The 21,850-nt window shown below is 42.6% G+C and overlaps 1 protein-coding gene and 1 long non-coding RNA gene across 2 annotated transcripts; both read left to right on the top strand.

Moving 5' to 3' along the window:
* Positions 1-379: 379 nt before the first annotated feature.
* Positions 380-14,880, top strand: LOC144341426 (uncharacterized). Its single transcript, XR_013418349.1, has 2 exons — positions 380-817; positions 12,897-14,880. It is a non-coding gene; the product is annotated as an uncharacterized LOC144341426 (long non-coding RNA).
* A 3,389-nt stretch (positions 14,881-18,269) lies between these two features.
* Positions 18,270-19,770, top strand: LOC106998757 (MORF4 family-associated protein 1-like). The gene has a single exon (XM_015140055.3). It carries the CDS (start codon positions 18,285-18,287, stop codon positions 18,705-18,707), a length of 423 nt encoding a protein of 140 aa, XP_014995541.3. The 5' UTR covers positions 18,270-18,284; the 3' UTR covers positions 18,708-19,770.
* The last annotated feature ends 2,080 nt before the right edge of the window (positions 19,771-21,850 follow it).

The following is a 21,850-nucleotide window of genomic DNA, read 5'->3' as shown; positions in this document are numbered from 1 at the left end:
CCTACTTAAGCCTCAGCAATGGCGGGCGCCCCTCCCTCAGCCTCGCTGCTGCCTTGCGGTTAGATCACAGACTGCTGTGCTAGCAATGGGGAAGGCTCCGTGGGTGTGGGACCCTCCCGGCCAGGTGTGGGATATAATCTCCTGGTGTGCCCGTTTGCTTAAAGCGCAGTATTGGGGTGGGAGTTACCCGATTTTCCAGGTGTTGTGTGTCTCTGTTCCCCTGTCTAGGAAAAGGGATTCCCTTCCCCCTTGCACTTCCCAGGTGAGGCAATACCTCGCCCTGCTCAGCTCTCGCTGGTCAGGCTGCAACAGCTGACCAGCACTGATCGTCCGGCACTCCCCAGTGAGATGAACCCAGTATCTCAGTTGATAATGCAGAAATCACCTGTCTTCTGTGTTGCTCACGCTGGGAGCTGGAGACTGGAGCTGTTCCTGTTGGGCCATCTTGCTCCGCCCTCTGTTTTGTTTTTTTTTTTTTTTGAGACAGAATCTCACTTTGTCACTAGGCTAGAGTGCAGTGGCATGATATCGGCTGACTGCAACCTCTGCCTCCTAAGTTCAAATGATTCTCCTGCCTTGGCCTCCCGCGTAGCTGGGATTACAGGCGCATGCCACCATGCCCAGCTAATTTTTGTATTTTTAGTACAGATGGGGTTTCGCCATGTTGGCCAGGATGGTCTCGATCTCTTGATCTCATGATCTGCCCACCACAGCCTCCCAAAGTGCTGGGATTACAGGAGTGAGCCACCGTGCCCAGCCTGCTGAATTCTTTTATAAGTTCTAGAAGCTTTCTGGAGGAGTCTTCAGGGTTTTCTAGGTAAATAATCATATCATCAGCAAACAGTAATTGTTTGACTTCCTCTTTACCAATTTGTATGCCCTTTATTTCTTTCTCTTGTCTGATTGCTCTGATTAGGACTTACAGTATTATGTTGAAGAGGAATAGTGAGAATGGGCATTCTTATCTTGTTACAGTTCTCAGAGGGAATGGTTTCAACTTTTCCCTATTCAGTATTATGTTGACTGTGAGTTTGCCATAGATGGCTTTTATTATATTGAGGTATGTCCCTTGTATGCTGATTTTGCTGAAAGTTTTAATCATAAAGCGATGCTGGATTTTGTCAAATGCTTTTTCTGCATCCATTGAGATGATCATATGAGTTTGGCTTTTAATTCTGTTTATTTGGTGTATCACATTTGTTGACTTGCGTATGTTAAACCATCCCTGCATCCCTGGTGTAAAACTCACTTGATCATGGTGAATTATCTTTTTGATATGTTGTTGGATTCAGTTAGCTAGTATTTGTTAAGGATTTTACCGTCTGTGTTCATCGGGGATATCAGTCTGTAGTTTTCTTTTTTGGTTATGCCCTTTCCTGGTTTTGGTATTAGGACAATACTGGCTTCATAGAATGATTCAGGGAAGGTTCCTTTTTTAAATCTTGTGGAATAGTGTCAATAGGATTGGTACCAATTCTTCTTTGAATGTCTCATATAATTCTGCTGTAAATCCGTCTGATCCCGGACTTTTTTGTGCTGGTAATTTTTTTTTTATTTTTATTTTTTTGAGAGGGAGTCTCTCTCTGTCACCCTGGCTGGAGTGCAGTGACATTACCTCAGCTCACTGAAATCTCTGCCTCGGGTTCAAGCAATTCTCCCACCTCAGCACGTGCCTCCATGCCTGGCTAATTTTTGTATTTTTAGTAGAGACAGAGATTCTCCATGTTAGCCAGGATGGTCTTGAACTCCTGACCTTTAGTGATCCACCTGCCTGAGCCTCCCAAAATGCTGGGATTATAGACATGAGCCACCGTGCCTGGCCTGTTGGTAATTCTTTTTTTTTTTTTTTTGAGTGAGAGTTTTGCTCTTGTTGTCCAGGCTGGAGTGCAATGGTGAGATCTCAGCTCACCACAACCTCTGCCTCCTGGGTTCAAGTGATTCTTCTGCCTCAGCCTCCAGAGTAGCTGGGATTACAGGCATGCACCACCATGCCTGGCTAATTTTGTATTTTTAGTAGAGATGTGTTTTCTCCACGTTGGTCAGGCTGGTCTCAAACACCTGACCTCAGGTGATCTGCCCACCTTGGCCTCCCAAAGTGCTGGGATTACAGGCATGAACCACCGTGCTGGGCCAGTAATTTTTAAATTACCATATCAGTCTTGCTGCTTGTTATTAGTCTGTTCAGGGTATCTAATTCTTCCTGATTTAAGCTAGGAGGGTTGTATCTTTCCAATAATTCATCCATCTCTTCTAGGTTTTCTAGTTTATGTGCATGAAGATGTTCACAGTAGCTTTGAATTATCTTTTGTATTTCTGTGGTGTCAATTTTAATATCTCCCATTTCTTTTCTTATTGAGCTTATATGGATTTTCTTTTTTTCTTGGTTGATCTTGCTAATGGTCTATCAATTTTATTTATCTTTTCAAAGAACCAGCTTTTTCCTTTATTTATCTTTTGTATTTGTTGTTGTTGTTGTTTCAATTTCATTTAGTTCTGCTCTGATCTTGGTTATTTCCTTTCTTCTGCTGGATTTGGGTTTGGTTTGTTCTTGTTTCTCTAGGTCTTTGAGGTGTGACCTTAGATTGTCTGTTTGTGCTCTTTCAGACTTTTTGATGGAGGCATTTAGGGCTATGAACTTTCCTCTTAGCACTGCCTTTGCTGTGTCCCAGAGGTTTTGATAGGTTGTATCACTATTGTTGTTCAGTTCGAAGAATTTTTAAATTTTCATCTTGGTTTCATGTGTCTAGACGATGATCTTTTTGTGATGAATTTTCCAGGTGTTTTTGTGCTTCGCGTATTTGGATGTCTAGGTCTCTAGCAAGGTTGAGGAAGTTTTTCTCAATTATTCCCCCAAATATGTTTTCCAAACTTTTAGATTTCTCTCCTTCCTCAAGAACAGCAAATTATTCTTGTATTTGGTCATTTAACATAATCCCAGACTTCTTGGAGACTTTGTTTATATTTTCTTATTCTTTTTCCTTTGTCTTTCTTGGATTGGGTTAATTCAAATACCTTGTCTTCAAGCTCTGAATTTCTTTCTTCTACTTGTTCAATTCTATTGCTGAGACTTTCCAGGGCATTTCGCATTTCTATAAGTGTGTCCATTGTTTCCAAAAGTTTTGATTGTTTTTTATTTATGTTATCTATTTCCTTGAATATTTCTCCCTTCACTTCTTATATCATATTTTGGATTTGCTTACATTGGGCTTCACCTTTCTCTGCTGCCTCCCTGATTAGCTTAATAACTAATCTCTTGAATTCTTTTTCAGGTAAATCTGGATTTCTTCTTGGTTTGGGTCCATTGCTGGTGAGCTAATATGATTTGTTGGGGGTTGTTAAACAACCTTGTTTTGTCGTATTACCAGAGTTGGTTTTCTGGTTCCCTCTCATTTGGGTAGGCTCTGTCAGAGGGAAGGTCTAGGGATAAAGGATGTTGTTCAGCTTCTTTTGTCCCATGGGGTGTTCCCTTGATGTAGTACTCTCCCCCTTTTCCTATGTATGTGGCTTCATGAGAGCTGAGCTGTAGTGATTATTATCTCTCTTCTGGATCTAGCCACCAAGCAAGTCTACCAGGCTCTGGGCCAGTATTGGAGGCTGTCTACACAGAATCCTGTGATGTGAACTGTCTGTGGGTCTCTCAGCTGTGGATACCAGCACCTGTTCTAGTGGAGGTAGCAGAGGAGTGAAATGGACTCTATGAGGGTTCTTAGCTTTGATGGTTTAATGCCCTACTTTTATGCTGATTGGCCTCCTGCCAGGAGGTGGCGCTTTCCAGAGAGCTGTGGTAGTGGGTGGGGCCCTAGAACTCCCAAGAATATATGCCCTTTGTCTTCAGTTACCAGGGTGGGTAGGGAAGGACCATCAGATGGGGCAGGGCTAGGCGTGTCTGAGCGCAGACTCTCCTTGGGTGGGTCTTGCTGTGGCTGCTGTAGGGGATGGGGCTGAGGTTCCCAGGTCAAAGGAGTTGTGTACCTAGGAGGATTATGGCTGCCTCTTTTGTGTCATGCAGGTTGTCAGAGAAGTTGGGGAAAGCTGGCAGTCACAGGCCTCACCCAGCTCCCATGCTATCCAAAGGGCTGATCTCACTCCCACTGTGCACCCCCACAACAGCACCTAGTCTTTTTTCAGGCAGTGGGAGAGCAGAGCTGAGAACTTGCCCCAGGCTACCTGCCTCCCAGCTGTGAAAGCAAATATGCCTTTCCTTCTACCCCCTCCTGTGGAGTCTGCACCCTGGATTCACACCCTCCCCTGAGTTCTGGTCAGGAGGCTTCTCTATCAGTTCAAATTGTTACAGAGTTCAACTGGAGATTTCCTTCTCCCTGTGGCCTTGGCCCAGCACCTCTGGCTGCTCTTCTGGAGGACCCCCGTGAGAGCAGGCAGAAACAGGTTGCTAGGGGACCCAGTGAGCTCCCAGGGGTTTTCCTGCTGCTTCCTTTCCCCCTGTGTTTCACTCAGCTCTCTAAATTGACTCAGCTCCAGATAGGTTCGAAATCTTCTCCCATAATCTAGGCCTTCAGTTTCCCCAGTGGGTGTGTGTATTTGGGGCAGACGATCTCCCTTTCCCACTTCTACAGTTTTGGCACTCAGAGGATTTGGGGTGTCTCTCAGGTCCTACAGGAGCAATCTGCTTCCTTCAGGAGGTCTGTGGGTCCTCTCCTGAGACAACCTGATTTATTCCTGCAATTGTTCTGGGGCAAAAATTCACGATCTCAGCTTTCATATGCTGCCTCTACTTTAAAAAAAGAGAAAAAAATACTATCAGCCGATACACAGTCCATACTCAGTTTTCACTGATTAACTCAATGTTATCCTTTGTAGCAACATTATCCCACCAGAACCAAGATTCTATTTTCTCCCTTTAGTCTCCTTTACTCTAGAACACTTACTCAGTCTTTCACTGAAAATAAGACATATTAATTTTTATTAATCAGTAACACAAGGCCAGGTGTGGTGGCTCATCCCTAATCCCAGCACATTGGGAGGCCAAGGTGGGCAGATCACTTGAGGTCAGGAGTTTGAGACCAGCCTGGCCAACGTGGCAAAACCCCATTTCTACTAAAAAATACAAAAATTTAGCTGGCCATGGTGGCACGTGCCTGTAGTCCCAGCTACTCAGGAGGCTGAGGAGGGAGAATCACTTGAGCCCAGGAGGCAGAGGTTACAGTGAGCCGAGATGGTGCCACTGCACTCCAGCCTGGGCAATAGAGTGAGACTCTGTCTCAATTAAGAAAGAAAGAAAGAAAGAAAGAAAGAAAGAAAGAAAGAAAGAAAGAAAGAAAGAAAGAAAGAAAGAAAGACAGACAGCATAAATACAAGTAATGAGACATATGCTAGGGTGTGAATATTTTAAATATCATTTCATTTTATAACAGGAGGCCTTTGCAATAGTTCATGTGTGAAAAAATAAGAACCATGTTTTTTTCTTTTCTGTCTTTTTTTTTCTTTTTTTTTGAGATGGAGTCTTGCTCTTGTCACCCATGCTGGAATGCAATGACATGATCTCGGCTCACTGCAACCTCCATCCACCTCCCAGGTTCAAGCGATTCTCCTACCTCAGCCTCCCGAGTAGCTGGGATTACAGGCATGTGCCAAAATGCTCAGCTAATTTTTATGTTTTTAGTAGAGATGAGGTTTCACCATATTGGCCAGGCTGGTCCCGAACTCCTGACCTCAGGTGATCCACCCACCTCGGCCTCCCAAATTGCTGGGATTACAGGCGTGAGCCACTGTGCCTGGCCGAGAACAATTATTATTATTATTATTATTATTATTATTGAGATGGAGTTTTGCTTTTGTTGCCCAGGCTGGTGTGCAATGGTGCAATCTCGGCTCACTACAACCTCTGCCTCCCGGGTTCCAGGGATTCTCCTGCCTCAGCCTCTCAAGTAGCTGGGATTACAGGCGCATGCCACCACATCCGGGTAATTTTTGTATTTTTAGTAGAGATGGGGTTTCACCATGTTGGCCAGGCCGGTTTCGAACTCCTGAACTTAAGTGATCCACCCACCTCGACCTCCCAAAGTGCTGGGATTACAGGAGTGAGCCACCATCCCCTGCCTTAAATTATTCTTTATACCACTGTGAGCTGTTCATAAACTTACTGTCTTAGGAACAGAAATGAAATAAAATTCCTTATCCATCTAGGTGATTGTTATCATTCCTTTAATCTGTGATTTCTTTACTAGACTCATTATTAATTTGAGAGATTTAATTTCTTTTTTAGTGTTACTCATTTTTTTTTCTTTTTTCTGAGACAGAGTCCCGCTCTGTCACCCAGGCTGGAGTGCAGTGGCGTGATCTCAGCTCATTGCAATCTCCGTCTCCCAGGTTCAAGTGATTCTCCTGCCTCAGCCTCCCCAGTAGCTGGGATTACAGGTGCCTATCACCATGCCTGGCTAATTTTTGTATTTTTAATAGAGACGGTGTTTCACCATGTTGGCCAGGGTGGTCTCAAACTCCTGACCTCAGGTGATACACCCACCTCAGCCTCCCAAAATGCTGGGATTACGGGCATGAGGCACTGTGCCTGGTCTCATTTTTTTTTTTTCATTTAATTCTTTACAAACACTTTCCACAGCTTCTTGTGATTATTACCTTTCAATTCTGAATTATTTCCCAGTATAACCTTTCCTGCAATGTGCTCCATTTTCTGCATCATGAGTTTCAGCAGAATGGATCTTTGGATAAATAAAATAGGAATAAATTTAAAAGTTTGTTCGGCTATGGATCTTGTAAAAATTGCAGGAACTGTGCTTTTTCTATATTGTTTTCTCAAAATAAGGAATATACTTAGACTTCAGTTGATGTATAGCTTCATTGTATTAATATGTTACACACAGTTTTTTCATCTAATTATTGGTCCTTGTTTTGTCAAAAATGTTTTAACTTAGTAAGTCAAGCATAAGTAATTAGTTTGGCTCAAGGTCTTAATTACAGGTCTTACAGGGACCCAAAGGTCATTTTTACTGCACTCCCATCCAGGGCTATTCCTGCTTTTGCTTCTATACTTAGCTTTCCTGATGACAGCAGATGCTAAACTTGACACATCCATATACAGGCATACCTCAGAGATATTGCGACTTTGATTTCAGACCATTGCAATAAAGCCAATATTGCAATAAAGCGAGTAACACAAATTTTCTGGTTTTCCAGTGCACATAAAAGTTACGTTTGCACTATACTGTAGTCTATTAAATGTGCAAATCATTATGTTAAAAAATACGCTTTAATTTAAAAATACTTTATTGCTAAAGAATACTAATGATCGTCTGAGCCTCCAACAAGTCATAATCTTTTTGCTTGTGGAGGGTCTTATCTCAGTGTTGATGGTTGTTGACTGATAAGGTTGGTGGTTGCTAAACGTCAGAATAGCTGTGGTAATTTTTTTTTTGTTTTGAGACAGAGTCTCACTCTGTTGCCCAAGCTGGAATACAGTGGTGCAGTCATAGTTTATTACAATCTCAAACTCCTGGCCTTCAAAAGTTCTGGGATTACAAGTGTGAGCCACTGTACCCCGCTGCAATTTCTTAAAATAAGACAATGAAGTTTGCCACATTGATTGACTCTCGTGAAAGATTTCTCTGTAGCATACAATGCTGTTTGATAGCATTTTACCCACAGTAAATCTTTCAAAATTGGAGTTTGTCCTTTCAAACTCTGCTGCTGCTTTATCAACTACATTTATATAATATTCTAAATCTTTTGTTGTCGTTTCAATAACGTTCATGGCATCATCACCAGGAGTGGATTTCATCTCAAGAAACCACTTTTTTTTTTTTTTTTTTTTTTTTTTTTTTGCTCATTCATAAGAAGCAACTCCTCATCTGTTCAAGTTCTATCATGAGATTACAGTAATTCGGTCACATCTTCAGGATCCATTTCTAATTCTAATTTTCTTGCTATCTCCAGCACATCTGCAGTTACTTCCTCTGCTGCAGTTTTGAACCTTTCAAAATCATCTATGAGGACTGGAATCAACTCCTTCCGAATGCCCGTTAATGTTGATATTTTGACCTTTTCCCATGAATAATGAAGAATCTTTTTTTATTTTTACTTTTAAATTTTTTTAACCTTATTTACATTGAAGGACTGAAATGTTCCTAATGGCATCTAGAGTGGTGAATCCTTTCCAGAAGATTTCCAATTTACTTTGACCAGATCCATCAGAAGCATCACTCTGTGGCAACTATAGCGTTATGAAATGTACTTCATTTATTTGTTGTTTTTGAGATGGAGTCTCACTCTGTCACCCAGGTTGGAGTGCAGTGGTGCAATCTCAGCTCACTGCAGTCTTCACCTCCCATGCTCAAGCGGTCCTCCTACCTCAGCCTCCCGAGTGTCTGGGACCACAGGCACATGCCACCACACTGAGATAATTTTTTGTATTTTTGGTTGAGATGGGGTTTTACCTTGTTGCTTAGGCTGGGAAATGTACTTTTTGTTTTGTTTTGTTTTGAGAAGGAGTCTCGCTCTGTCACCCAGACTGGATTGCAGTGGTACAATCTTGGCTCACTGCAACCTTCGCTTCCCAGGTTCAAGCGATTCTTCTGCCTCAGCCTCCCGAGTAGCTGGGACTACAGGCACGTGCCACAATGTATGGCTACTTTTTGTATTTTTAGTAGAGACGGGGTTTCGCCATATTGGCCAGGCTTGTCTCGAACTCCTGACCTTGTGATCCACCCGCCTCAGCCTCCTAGAGTGCTAGAATTACAGGTATGAGCCACCATGCCCGGCCTGGAAATGTACTTCTTAAGAAATAAGACTTGAAAGTCAAAATTACTCCTGATCCAGGGGTTACAGAATGAATGTTGTGTTGGCAGGCATTAAAACATTAATCTCCTGTACGTCATGAAGAAAATAATGTATATGAGGGTCCATTTCCAAGACAAAGTGCTTTGAATAGGCTTGGGTCCACAAACTACAGAAAGACAGAATATACTAGGGCCCTGCTTTGATAGCCAGTACCTACTTGTCGGGGCCCCACTTAGTTGCCCTCATCAGAACCAAAGAAGTTTAATCTAGAACGAAAGTTTACTAGATTGCAAAATAGCACACTTTATCTATTCCTATCAGCTCGCCTGACTACCTAGGTCATAAATCAAATACTTGAAAAGCCGCTGAGCTGACTATGATTGCAATGCATTGTAGGCTGCAACAAAATGCAACGAGACAACCCTAAATAAGACACCTGAAAGCCCCTACCGAACAACCAATAGGCGACGTCTGGGAAGATTGTGACCCCATAGTACTCAGCCTATGAGGAACCGGGTGAGGGGTCTGCGTACTAGGGGATAAATGGCTTGTTGCAACCATGCTGGGTGTGTCTGCCCATCAGACACCAGATCTTGCAAGACTGTCGTTAAAAGTCTTGCTTCCACTATTCCCTGTGTCTCTGAGTCCATTCTTTGGGTTTGGATAGGTAAGTTTGTTTCTCGCAATCTCCATCAGAGCTCTTGGGTGACCAGGTACATTGTCAATGAGCAGTATTATTTTGAAATGAATCATTTTTTCTAAGCAATAGGTTTCAACAGTGGGCTTAAAATATTCAATGAACCATGCTGTAAACAGGTGTGCTATTATCCAGGTTCTTTTGTTCCATTTATAGAGCACAGGCAGAGTAGATTTATCATAATTCTTAAGGACCCCAGGATTTTTGGAATCGTAAATGTGCACCAGCTTCAACTTCAGCTCATCAGCTGCATAAGTCTGTAACAAGAAAGTCAGCGTGTCCTTTGAAACTTTGAAGTCAGGCGTTGACTTCGCCTCTCTAGCTGTGAAAGTCCTAGATGGCATCTTCTTCCGATAGAAGGCTGTTTCATCTACATTGAAAATGTGTTGTTTATAATAGCCAACTTCATCAATGGTCTTAGCTAGATATTCAGAATAACTTGCACCTTCTACATCAGCACTCGTTGCTTCACTTTGCCTTTGATGTTATAAAGATGGCTTCTTTCCTTAAACTTTTGCTAGCATCAAATTTTCTTCTGCAGCTTCCTCACTTCTCTCAGCCTTCACAGAATTGAAGAGTTAGGGCCTTGCTCTGGATTAGGTTTGGTTTACAGGAATGTTCTGGCTGGTTTGATGTTTAATCTGCTAAAACTTTCTCCAAATCACCAATATATTTGTTTTGCTTTCTTATCACTCATTTGTTCACCGGAGTAGCGCTTTTAATTTTTTTCAAAAACTTTTCAAAAATAAAAATAAAAAGGACTTTTCCTTTTGCATTCACAACTTGGCTGTTTGGCACAACAGGCCTAGCTTTTTTTTTTTTTTCCCAAGTTTGTATATTTTATTATTTAACAAATTTTTTAAAAAAATTATCCTTTAAGTTCTGGGATACATGTGCAGAGTGTGCAGGTTTGTTACATAGGAATACACGTGCCATGGTCATTTGCTGCACACATCAACCCGTCATCTACATTAGGTGTTTCTCCTAATGTTATTCCTCCCCTAGCCTGCTCACCCCCTGACAGGCCCCAGTGTGTGATGTTCCCCTCCCTGTGTCCATGTGTTCTCATTGTTCAATTCCCACTTATGAGTGAGAAGATGTGGTGTTTGGTTTTCTATTCCTGTGTAAGTTTGCTGAGAATGATGGTTTCCAGCTTCATCCATGTCCCTGCAAAGGACATGAACTCATCCTTTTTTATGGCTGCATAGTATTCCATGGTGTATATGTGCCACATTTTCTTTACCCAGTCTATCATTGATGGGCATTTGGGTTGGCTGCAAGTCTTTACTATTGTGAATAGTGCTTCAATAAACATACATGTGCATGTGTCTTTATAGTAGAAAGATTTATAATCCTTTGGGTATATGCCCAGTAATGAGATTGCTGGGTCAAATAGTATTTCTGGTTCTAGATCCTTGAGGAATCACCACACTGTCTTCCACAATGGTTGAACTAGTTTACACTCCCACAAACAGTGTAAAAGCATTCCTATTTCTCCACATCCTCTCCAGCATCTGTTGTTTACTGACTTTTTAATGATTGCCATTCTAACTGGCGTGAGATGTTATCTCATTGTTTATTTGATTTGCATTTCTCTAATGACCAGTGATGATGAGCTTTTTTTCATATGTTTGTTGGAGAGGCCTAGCTTTTGGCTTACCTTAGGTTTTTTGTTTTTTCTTTTCTTTTTAAAACAAAAACAAAAACAAAAAAACACAGTTTCACTCTGTCACCCAGGTTGGAGCGCAGTGGTGTGATCTTGGCTCACTGAAACCTCCACTTCCTGGGTTCAAGGATTCTTGTGCCTCAGTCTCCTGAGTAGCATGTGCCACCACACCCGGCTAATTTTTGTATTATTAGTAGAGACTGGGTTTTGCCATGTTAGCCAGGCTGGTCTCAAACTCCTGACCTCAAGTGATCCACCTGCCTCGGCCTCCCAAGGTGCTGGTGTTACAGGTGTGAGCCACCACAACCAGCCCTGCTTTGGGTTTAGATGTGCCTTCTTCACGAAGCTTAATCATTTCTAGTTTTTGTTTTAATGTGAGAGATGTGTTATTCCTCCTTTCACTTGAACCCATGGAGACCATGGTGGGGTTACTAAGTGGCCTAATTTTAATATTGTGTCTCAGAGAATAGGGAGGCTGAGGAGAGGGAAAGAGACAAGGGGAACAGCCGAGTCAGAGGAGCAGTCAGAGGATACACATTTATCAAGTTCACTGTCTTATATGAGCATGGTTCATAGCAGCCCAAAACAGTTACAATGGTAACATCAAAGATCACTGATCACAGATGACCATAACAGGTACAATAATAATAAAAAGGTTTGAAATCTTGTGAAAGTTACCAAAATGTGGATGCAGTGACACCAAGTGAGCACATGCTGTTAAAAATGGTGCCAGTGGACTTGGTCAATCCAGGGTTGCACATACCTTCAATTTGTGAAAAATACAGTATCTATAATGGAAACAAAGCATTGCCAAAAAAATCCACAAGGTGCAATAAAACGAGGTACGCCTGTAATACTGTGATGCCTTAGGTTTCTGCAGCAGTTTTTCAAACTAATTTTGTTCCTATGACTGTGAAGAGGATAGTTCAAGTTCTGCTATCATTCTCATGTCAAAAAACGAGGCACCTGAGATGCAAAGTGACTTGACCAATGTCACAAGATGAACCAATGGAGGTGCTAGCTGAGGACGCAGAGACAGAATCTCGGACTCCTAAGCTGATAGTCTTACAACAGCAGATGCCACTTGATGCTCATATAATGTCACCCAAAGGTATAAAGCACACCTGAAATTTGAATATGTGACCTTGCTAGCCACGTTGCTCCCACTTTTTGCCCATTGTTTTGTTGAATTCTAGCCCATAGTTAAAAATTTAAACCCACAGGGCCAAGCATGGTGGTTCATGTCTGTAATCCCACCACTTTGAGAGGTTGAGGCAGGTGGATCACTTGAGGTCAGGAGTTCGAGATCAGCCTGGTGAACATGGTGAAACCCCATCTCTACTAAAAATGCCAAAAAGGTAGCTGGGTGTGGTTGCAGGTGCCTATAACTCCAGCTACTCAGGAGGTTGAGGCAGGAGAATCACTTGAACCCAGAAGGCAGAGGCTGTAGTGAGCCAAGATTGTGCCACTGCACTCCAGCCTGGGTGACAGAGCAAGACTCCGTCTCAAAAAAAAAAAAAAAAAAAAAAAAAAAAATTAAACCCACAGGATAGAAACTGACTTATCAAATGTGGAATATAGGGATAAGAGTTTGAGAGAATGAATTTCTTTTGCTCCCTCTCCCCCATGCCCACCACCTGTGTATGCTCAAGTCCCCGAAGTGTCTCAGTGGGTTCTGTATACCACTGTGGCAGACTGTATTTTCAAAAGATGGCCACAACAATATCTCCAAGCCCCATGCTCTTCTTACAACTTGCTGTGCCTTTGACTCTTCTCTTATAGAGAGGTGGTATCTATGATCCCTTCCCTTGAATGTGACTGGGTGACACTATGTGACTTCTGAGAACAGACCGTAGAAAATGCCGAACTCTGCCTGGTTCCCTTGAGGCACTTACTTTTGGAACCTGGCCAACATGCTCTGAGGATGCCCAAGCAGCCACATGGAGAGTTCATGGAAAGGTATTCCCATCAATAACTCCAATGAGGTGCTCAGCCAACAGTCAACATGAATTACCAGACATCTGAGAAGTGAGTCTTCAGATGACTGCAGTCCCCAGTCTAGATGGACTATCCTGACTCCCTCCTGTCCTGGGCAAACCAAGACAGTCAATTATCCTACCCTAGGTGCTGAGTCACATTATGTCCTCTGCGCCTGCCACACTAGCTTTGGAGTCTTCCTAACTGAGGCCCCAGACCTCATGGAACAGAGACAATTGCTCAAGCTGTGCCCTTTCAAGATTGCTGACCAACAGGATCTGTGAGCATAATATACTGGTTGCTGTTTGATGCCACTGAACTTAGGATGGTTCAGCAAAAGAAAATTGGAACAGCTTCTGAGGATTTAAGTTCCTCCACCTTTACATGATCCAAAGATCCAAGCAAAATATCTCCTTCAAAGTGAAACAATTCAAGCACAGCCCAAACCTAGACATAGGATTTCAGGGGACTGAAATTTCCTCCCCAGCCTAGCAATCTGACACCTAACTTCTGTAGTAGAAGATTTAGTCTATAGTCCAATCAAAGGGCCTGGGGATGTTACTAGTTAAGCTATTGTCTGTCTTTTTATGCATCTGGATGAGTAATTGGAATATATGATCTTTAATAGCACATACAACCCTAGAATTATGGGATTTACATGTATTAGCTCGTTCTCATACTGCTATAAAGAACTACCTGAGACTGGGTAATTTATGAAGAAAAGAGGCTTAATTGACTTAGTTCCACAGGCTTAACAAGAAGCATGGCTGGGAGTCCTCAGGAAACTTACAATCATGGAGGAAGGTGAAGGAGAATCAAAAACCTTCTTCACATGGTGGCACAAGAGAGAGCGAGCGAGGGGGAGTGCCACACTTCTAAACCATCAGCTCTCATGAGAACTCACTCACTATCACGCGAATGGCATGGGGGAAATCCGCCCCCATGAGGCAATCACCTCCCACCTCCCACCTCCCTCCTCCCCTGACATGTGAGGATTACAATCCGACATGAGATTTGGGTGGGCACACAGAGCCAAACCACATCACATGTTAATGTAAATGAATTGATCATTTCATTTACTGGAGGCAGTTTTTCATACAGGACCTGGAAGGGAGAATATGAGAACAATGTGTTCCTGAAAATAAGTGATGAGTTTTGTCCACCCGTTGTTCTTTCTCTCCTGTATCATCAGCCTGAGACTGAGGTGCTTTCCACTGCTCAAGGCAGGTGCCTCTGGCCACATAAAACATATTAAGTCTGTCCAGCACTCCTAGCTCTCTAATGCTTTTCACAACCAAGCTATTTCATTTTTTATTTTCAACCTTAAAAATTAAAATATAAACAAGGAACAGAAAAATATACAAACCATACAAGTAAGGTTTACTGGATTATCACAAAATACATTCCTTGATCACCTTTCAAGGCAACAAAGAACAAAGTAAATATTGCTAACACCCCAGAAACCCCTCTCATGCCCACTCCCAATCATTACATCCTCCTTTATCCCCAAAGGCAACCTCTTGACTTTTAACACCAGAATTTAGCTATGCCTGTTCAAACTTTATGTAAGTGGAATCATGTAGTATATAGTTAGCATGTGGCTTCTCTTGTTCATCGTTGTGCTTGTCAGATTCATACATGTTGCTCCATGTAGCTATTTCTTTCTGTATAGTATTCCACTATATGTATATACTGTAACTTACTTATGTATTCCATTGTTAATGGGCATTTTTGTTATTCTCCGGTTTTGGATATAACAAATATATTGCAATAAACACTTTGGCACATGTCTGTTGGTCTGTTAGATATATATCTAGGAGTGGAATTACTGTATCATAGGATATGTGCATATTCACATATTTAGCTTTAGTAGGGAATATCAAATAGTTTCCCTTTTTTTTTTTTTTTTTAGAGACATAGTTTCACTCTGTCTCTCAGGCAGTAGTGCAGTGGCTCAATCATGGTTCACTGCAGCCTCAAACTCCTGGGCTCAAGTGATCCTTCTACCCCAGCCTCCCAAGTAGCTGAGACCACAGGCACCCACCACTGTGCCTGGTTAACTAAAACACTTTTTTTTTTTTTTTTTTTTGTAGAGATAGAGTCTCACTATATTGCCCAGGCTGCTCTGGAATACCTGAGCTCAAGCAATCCTCCTGCCTCAGCCTCCCAAAGTGCTGAAATTACTGGGGTGAGCCACCATGCCCAGCCAGCTTCCAAACATACCAATTTACACTCCCTGCAGCAGTGGGTGTAAGCTTTCCTTGCTCCACATCCTCATCAACACTTGGTATTGTTAATTATTTCCATTTAAGCTATACTGAAATGTGTAGTACTGTCTCATTAAGGCTTTAATTTGGATTTCTCTGTTTATTAATGAGTTTGAGTGTATTTTTGTGTTATTAGCCATTTGAATATTCTTTTTTTGCGAAATAAAGGGACCCTTTAAGCCTCCTGCCCATTTTTTCTTTTTTTAAAAAGATGTGTCTATTGAATAATGGAAGAAATAATCCATATTTTTTCATTCAAATATATAGAGTTTTTGTTGTTGTTGTTGTTGTTTTTGCTTTTTTTTTTTTTTTTTTTTGAGACTGAGTCTTGCTCTGTCACCCAGGCTGGAGTGCAGTGGCACGATCTCCACTCACCACGACTTCTGCCTCCCGCCTCCTGGGTTCAAGTGATTTTCCTGCCTCAGCCTCCCGAGTAGCTGGGACTACAGGCGCGTGCCACCGTACCTGGCTAATTTTTTGTATTTTTAGTACAGACAGGGTTTCACCATGTTAGCCAGGATGATCTCAATCTCCTGACCTTGTGGTCTGCTCGCCTTGGCCTCCCAAAGTGTTGGGATTACAGGCGTGAACCACCGCGCCCAGCTGAGATTTTTTTTTAATGAGGACTTCCAGGTTTCAGTTTCATATGTAATGAGCCTAGAAGTTGCCACTCCATCCTAACAAGTAGAAAGCTGAATAGACTGAAAAATCAGCAACACTTCTTGGATCTACAAGAGAGTTGGGGACACAGGGAAAACTGCTTCCCCCCAGATTGTAGAGACAGACAGGGTATCCCAGGGAATCATGATTTACCAGAGCAGAGACTCATGAATGGAAATCACCACCAGCCAGGGAAAGAAAACTTGAACTGAAATTGACAGATTGCTAAAGGCTCAGCGCAGACAAGTCTGAGAGTTTAAAAAACCCAGGGTACCGACTCATAACCCATTCCCCCAACTTTTGTGAGTTTTACTTCCAGGAGCTTGACCAGCTTCTCACAGTAAGTATCAGAGAAAAATCTTCTCATGCTTCTGGTAGAAGGAGGGGGAAAGGAGGCATTTTGAAATATGCCAGAGCAGCCTGTTCTTCTTAATAAGTAGAAACTAGTTAACCAGATCCTAACCTGCTGGAGCACTATCAGAGCCTAACTGGCTGAGGAAAAGGGAAATACCTAATTCCAGCCCACTGTAGCCATCCTCTTCTGCCTAAGGGAGGAGGAAACACACATACACACACACACACACACACACACATAAAACAACTTAGAAACACTTGTGAAGTGAGTCTTTTGTGAGTCACAAAAAGACTGAGACCTGGTCATAGGACTACAGAATGCTTCCCCTCCTCTCCACACCTTCCTACCACATCACTAAAGGCCTATTTACAGGAGTTCCTTTTACTCAGTACACAATTTCTGGCTATCAACGCAAAATTATAAGGCATACTAAAAGGCAAAAACACAAATTGAAGAGACAGAGAAAGGATCAGAGCCAGACATAACAGGGATATTGGAATTATCAGACCAGGAATTTAAAACAACTATGGGCCATCCATTTCTCCACCAGCCAGGAAGGGCATTGGTGTTGAGACTGACATACCTATTAAGGACAGTAACTACCCGGGCTTCCAGGGCTTTGACAGAACCTCAGTTGCTTGGCCTTCTGGCCAAGTGTCTGTGATTTTGTATTGTTGGAACATTTGTTGTATCCCTGGGGGTTGTAGCTCTTTACGAGTTTGCTGTGGCTGAACCAAGAAAGACAGCATCTATAGATTTCTTAAAAAATTGTAATCCCATGAAAGATTTTGTGGAGAAGAGGAAAGTGCAAAGTGATTTCAGAATACAAAGAATTTCTTTGTGTTGAATTACCTAGAAGTTTGTCATTGATCTGTGTTCCTGAACTATGAAACATGAATATGTGGGCTAAGAAATAGTTTCCTTTGATAAATAAACAATTAACAAATACTTTGGACAGTTAAAAAAAAAAAAACTATGACGAATATGCGAAGGACTCTAATGGATAAAGTACACAACATGCAAGACTGGGTGGTTGGCTGGGTGCGGTGGCTCACACCTGTAATCCCAGCACTTTGGGAGGCTGAGGCAGGTGGATCACCTGAGGTCAGGTGTTTGAGACCAGCCTGGCCAACATGGTGAAACCCCGTTTCTACTAAAAATACAAAAAATTAGCTGGGCGTGGTGGCACGCACCTGTAATCCCAGCTACTTGGAGGCTGAGGAAGGAAAATCGCTTGAACCCAGGAGGCGGAGGTTGCGGTGAGCTGAGATTGCGCCACTGCGCTCCAGCCTGGGAGACAGAGTGAGACTCCATCTCAAAAAAACAAACAAACAACAACAACAACAACAAAAATTCCCCAAAGCCGGGTGGGCAACGCAAGCAGAGATGGATATCCTAAGAAAGAGTAGAGAATTTCTGAGTTTGGGGATATTCCAATAGAAACCTCCAAAACTGAAAAGTAAAGAGCATACAGACTGAAGAAAGGAAAAAAAGAACGGAATATCCAAGAACTTGGCGACAACTACAAAAAATGTAAATATGCATAATGGGAATACAAAAAGAAGAAGAAAAAAAGCAGGGATAAGAAGATATATTTGAAACAATAATGGCTGAGATTTCCCCAAAGTGATGTCAGACACCAAACCACAGATCCGGGAAGCTCTGAGAATATGCAGGAGGATAAATGCCAAAAGCAAAACCAAATTCCACAAAACTACACCTAAGCATAAAATTTTTAAATTACAGAAAATCAAGCCAGGCATGGTGGCTCACACCTGTAATCCTAGCACTTTGGGAAGCCAAGGCAGGAGGATTGCCTTAGCTAAAGAGTTCAAGACCAGCCAGCGCAGCATAGTGAGAACTCGTCCTTAAAAAAAAGGAAAAAAATGATTTTTTGTTCGCCGTTACTCCATGCACATCGCTACTGCGGTTCCGAGGCAGTGGGAAGAATTGCGGCCCCTGGACATCGTCGAGCTGGCGGAACCGGAGGAAGTGGAGGTGCTGGAGCCGGAGGAGGATTTCGAGCAGTTTCTGCTCCCGGTCATCAACGAGATGCGCGAGGACATCGCGTCGCTGACGCGCGAGCACGGGCGGGCGTACCTGCGGAACCGGAGCAAGCTGTGGGAGATGGACAATGTGCTCATCCAGATCAAAACGCAGGTGGAGGCCTCGGAGGAGAGCGCGCTCAACCACCTCCAGAACCCGGGCGACGCGGCGGAGGGCCGGGCGGCCAAGAGGTGCGAGAAGGCCGAGGAGAAGGCCAAGGAGATCGCGAAGATGGCAGAGATGCTGGTGGAGCTGGTCCGGCGGATAGAGAAGAGCGAGTCGTCGTGAGCGCGGTCGGCGGTTTACAGCCAATGGATTCTGGTCAACTGGTGGAGATTGGCTGACACCCTGGAGAAACCGAAACCAGAGAGCCTTTTGTTTTCTCTTTTTTCCTCTTGTCTATTGCTCTGTCTCACTTAAGTTTTCTGCTATGGTCTGTGGTTGATGACCTCAATATGAGTTTCGATTGTTACGTGTTTTTGTTTGGAAAGTGATTTTGTTTGAAAATGCTCTCACATACAGGAATTAGGGCCTAGATTGTAAGCTCTTGCAGCAGTCACATTTGTTCCCGGGCTTTGGTGGTTATTTCTATATTTTTGAGGTGCTTTGCTCTTTCTTGTGTGACCTGATAGCTCCCTGGAACTTTGGGTCTGTGTGTGACACATGAGACTCACAGTCGGAGTTCTCCAGCTCTGGAGGTGCTGAAGGAGCTGCATTAATTCTGGGAGACGACTCCATGCAGCAACTACTGACTTCAACGGGGAGTGCGGATGGGTCGACCTGGCTGGGACTGGTGAATCTGGAGAAGAGCTGGAGAATGGATAGTATTGTCTGTGTTTGGAGACTTAATTTCTGTGTGAGACCAAAGGAGGAGAGATATATTTTGTTCAAAGTTTAAATTTTATGTGGTACACTATCTTATGCAACCTGTCCAGTGAGTTTGTTTGGACAACCTAACTCAGCTTTACTTGACATGGAACCTAAAATAGAAGATAAGATCTTGATATTCTGTCCAAGTTGATGTAATACCCTGATGCGTTTTAGGGGACTTGGCATAAAATGAAAGTTTTGCAGAGGCCCTTGAGGGGCTCGGGGATGAGAGTATGGAATTGTCTGCATTGGACCCTAAACTGGACTGGAAGAGGCATCTTCAAGGTTCATACATTGTCCAGCTATAAGTTCATTTGAGTAGCAGACCTAACAAATATTTGAGGTCAAAACCCTACCATGTTAAAAACAAACAAACAAAAACTTACCATGTTAATAAAAGTATTCATTTGCTTGAAAAGAAAAAAAAAAAAAAAGGAAAAAAAGAAGAAAAAAAAGAAAGAAAACCAAAGATAAAGAAAAAGTCTTGGAAGAAGCCACAGGAAAAAGCTCCTTAGCTGCAGAGGAGCAAAGATAAGAATTATATCCCATTTTTCCTCAGAAATCATGCAAGCAAGAAGAGAATGGAGTGAAATATGTAAAGTGTTGAGTGAAAAAAAACGCTACCATCTTAGAATTATGTACCCTGAAAAATAATTTTTCCAAAGTGAAGGATAAATAAAGGTTTTCTCAGATGAACAGAAATTGAGGGAATTTGTTATCAGTAAACTTGGCCTTGCAAAAAAAATTTTTTTTTTCTTTTTTTTTTTTTTTTTTTGAGATGGAGTCTTGCTCTGTCGCCCAGGCTGGAGTGCAGTGACCAGATCTCGGCTCACTGCAAGCTCCGCCTCCCGGGTTCCCGCCATTCTCCTGCCTCAGCCTCCCGAGTAGCTGGGACTACAGGCACCCGCCACCTCGCCTGGCTAGTTTTTTGTATTTTTTAGTAGAGACGGGGTTTCACCGTGTTAGCCAGGATGGTCTCGATCTCCTGACCTCGTGATCCACTCGTCTCGGCCTCCCAAAGTGCTGGGATTACAGGCTTGAGCCACCGCGCCCGGCCGCAAAAAATATTAAAGTAAGTTCTTTAGAGAGAAGGAAAATAATGTAGGTCAGATACTTGGCTCTGTATAAAGAAAGGAAGAGCATTTAAGAAGGAGTAAGTGAAGATAAAACCTTTTTCTTACTTGATGTAACAGATATCAGTTTGTTAGTAACAATAACGTATTCAGTTATATATGCATCTAAATTTCTGTATGCTTATATGTAAATGAAACAAATGACAGCAATGGTACAAGGAACAGGAGGGAGAAATTTATTATTATTATTATTATTTGAGACAGAGCCTTGCTCTGTCCCCCAGGCTGGAGTGTGGTGGCACAATCTCGGCTCACTGCAACCTCCACCTCCCGGGTTCAAGCAATTCTCCTGCCTCAGCCTCCCAAGTAGCTGGGATTACAGGTGCATGCCACCATGCCCAGCTAATTTTTGTATGTTTTAGTAGAGACGGGGTTTCATCATGTTGGCCAGGCTGGCCTTGAACTCCTGACCTTGTGATCTGCCCACCTTGGCCTCCCAAAGTGCTGGGATTACAGACATGAACCACTGTGCCCAGCCTAGTATTATTTTGTTATTATAAAGTATTCATACTATCAGTGAAGTGGTATAGTGTTATCTGAAAGTGGACTGGATTAGTTGTAAATGTATTTTGCAAAGTCTAGGGCAATGACTAAAAAACGTAAAAAAAAAAAAAAAAAGAAGTATAATTGATATTCTAAGAGAGAACATGGAATCATATGAAATGCTCAATTAAACCCACAAAACACAGAAAAAGATATAAGACAAAAATAGGAACAAAGAACAAGGTCTACAAATAAAACAATAGTAATATATATGGTAGATATTAATCCAACTATATCAACAATCACTTTGAATATCAATGGTCAGAATGCCCCCATTAAAAGACAGAGATTGTCAGAGTGGATCAAAAAACAAGACACAACTAATTATAGCCTATAAGAAACCCACTTTGATTCCAATTAAATCAGAACAACAACAAAATAAATCCACTTTAAATATAAAGACGCATATAGATTACAAATAAATAGATGAGCTGGAAGACGCATATAGATTACAAATAAATGGATGAGCTGGACTTGGTGACTCACACCTATAGTCCCAGCTACTTGGGAGGCTGGCAGGAGGGTCACTTGAGCCCAGGAGTTTGAGTCTAGCCTGGGCTACACAGCAAGACCTTGTCTCTTAAAAACAAAAAGTAGGCCGGGCACGATGGCTCACGCCTGTAATCCCAGCATTTTGGGAGGCCGAGGCAGGTGGATCACCTGAGGTCAGGAGTTAAAGACCAGCCTGGCCAACATGGTGAAACTCTGTCTCTAATAAAAATACAAAAATTAGCCAGATGTGGTGGCGGGCGCTTGTAACTCCAGCTACTCGGGAGGCTGAGGCAGGAGACTCACTTGAACCTGGGAGGCGGAGGTCACAGTAAGCTGCACTTCAGCCTGGGGGACAGAGCAAGACTGTCTAAAAAAAAAAACAGCAGAAAAAGT

This window comes from Macaca mulatta, chromosome 6 (genome assembly GCF_049350105.2).
Source record: "Macaca mulatta isolate MMU2019108-1 chromosome 6, T2T-MMU8v2.0, whole genome shotgun sequence".
Lineage (NCBI taxonomy): Eukaryota > Metazoa > Chordata > Mammalia > Primates > Cercopithecidae > Macaca > Macaca mulatta.
Note: the sequence above shows the minus strand (reverse complement) of the source record. Positions and strands in the feature narration are given on the sequence as shown.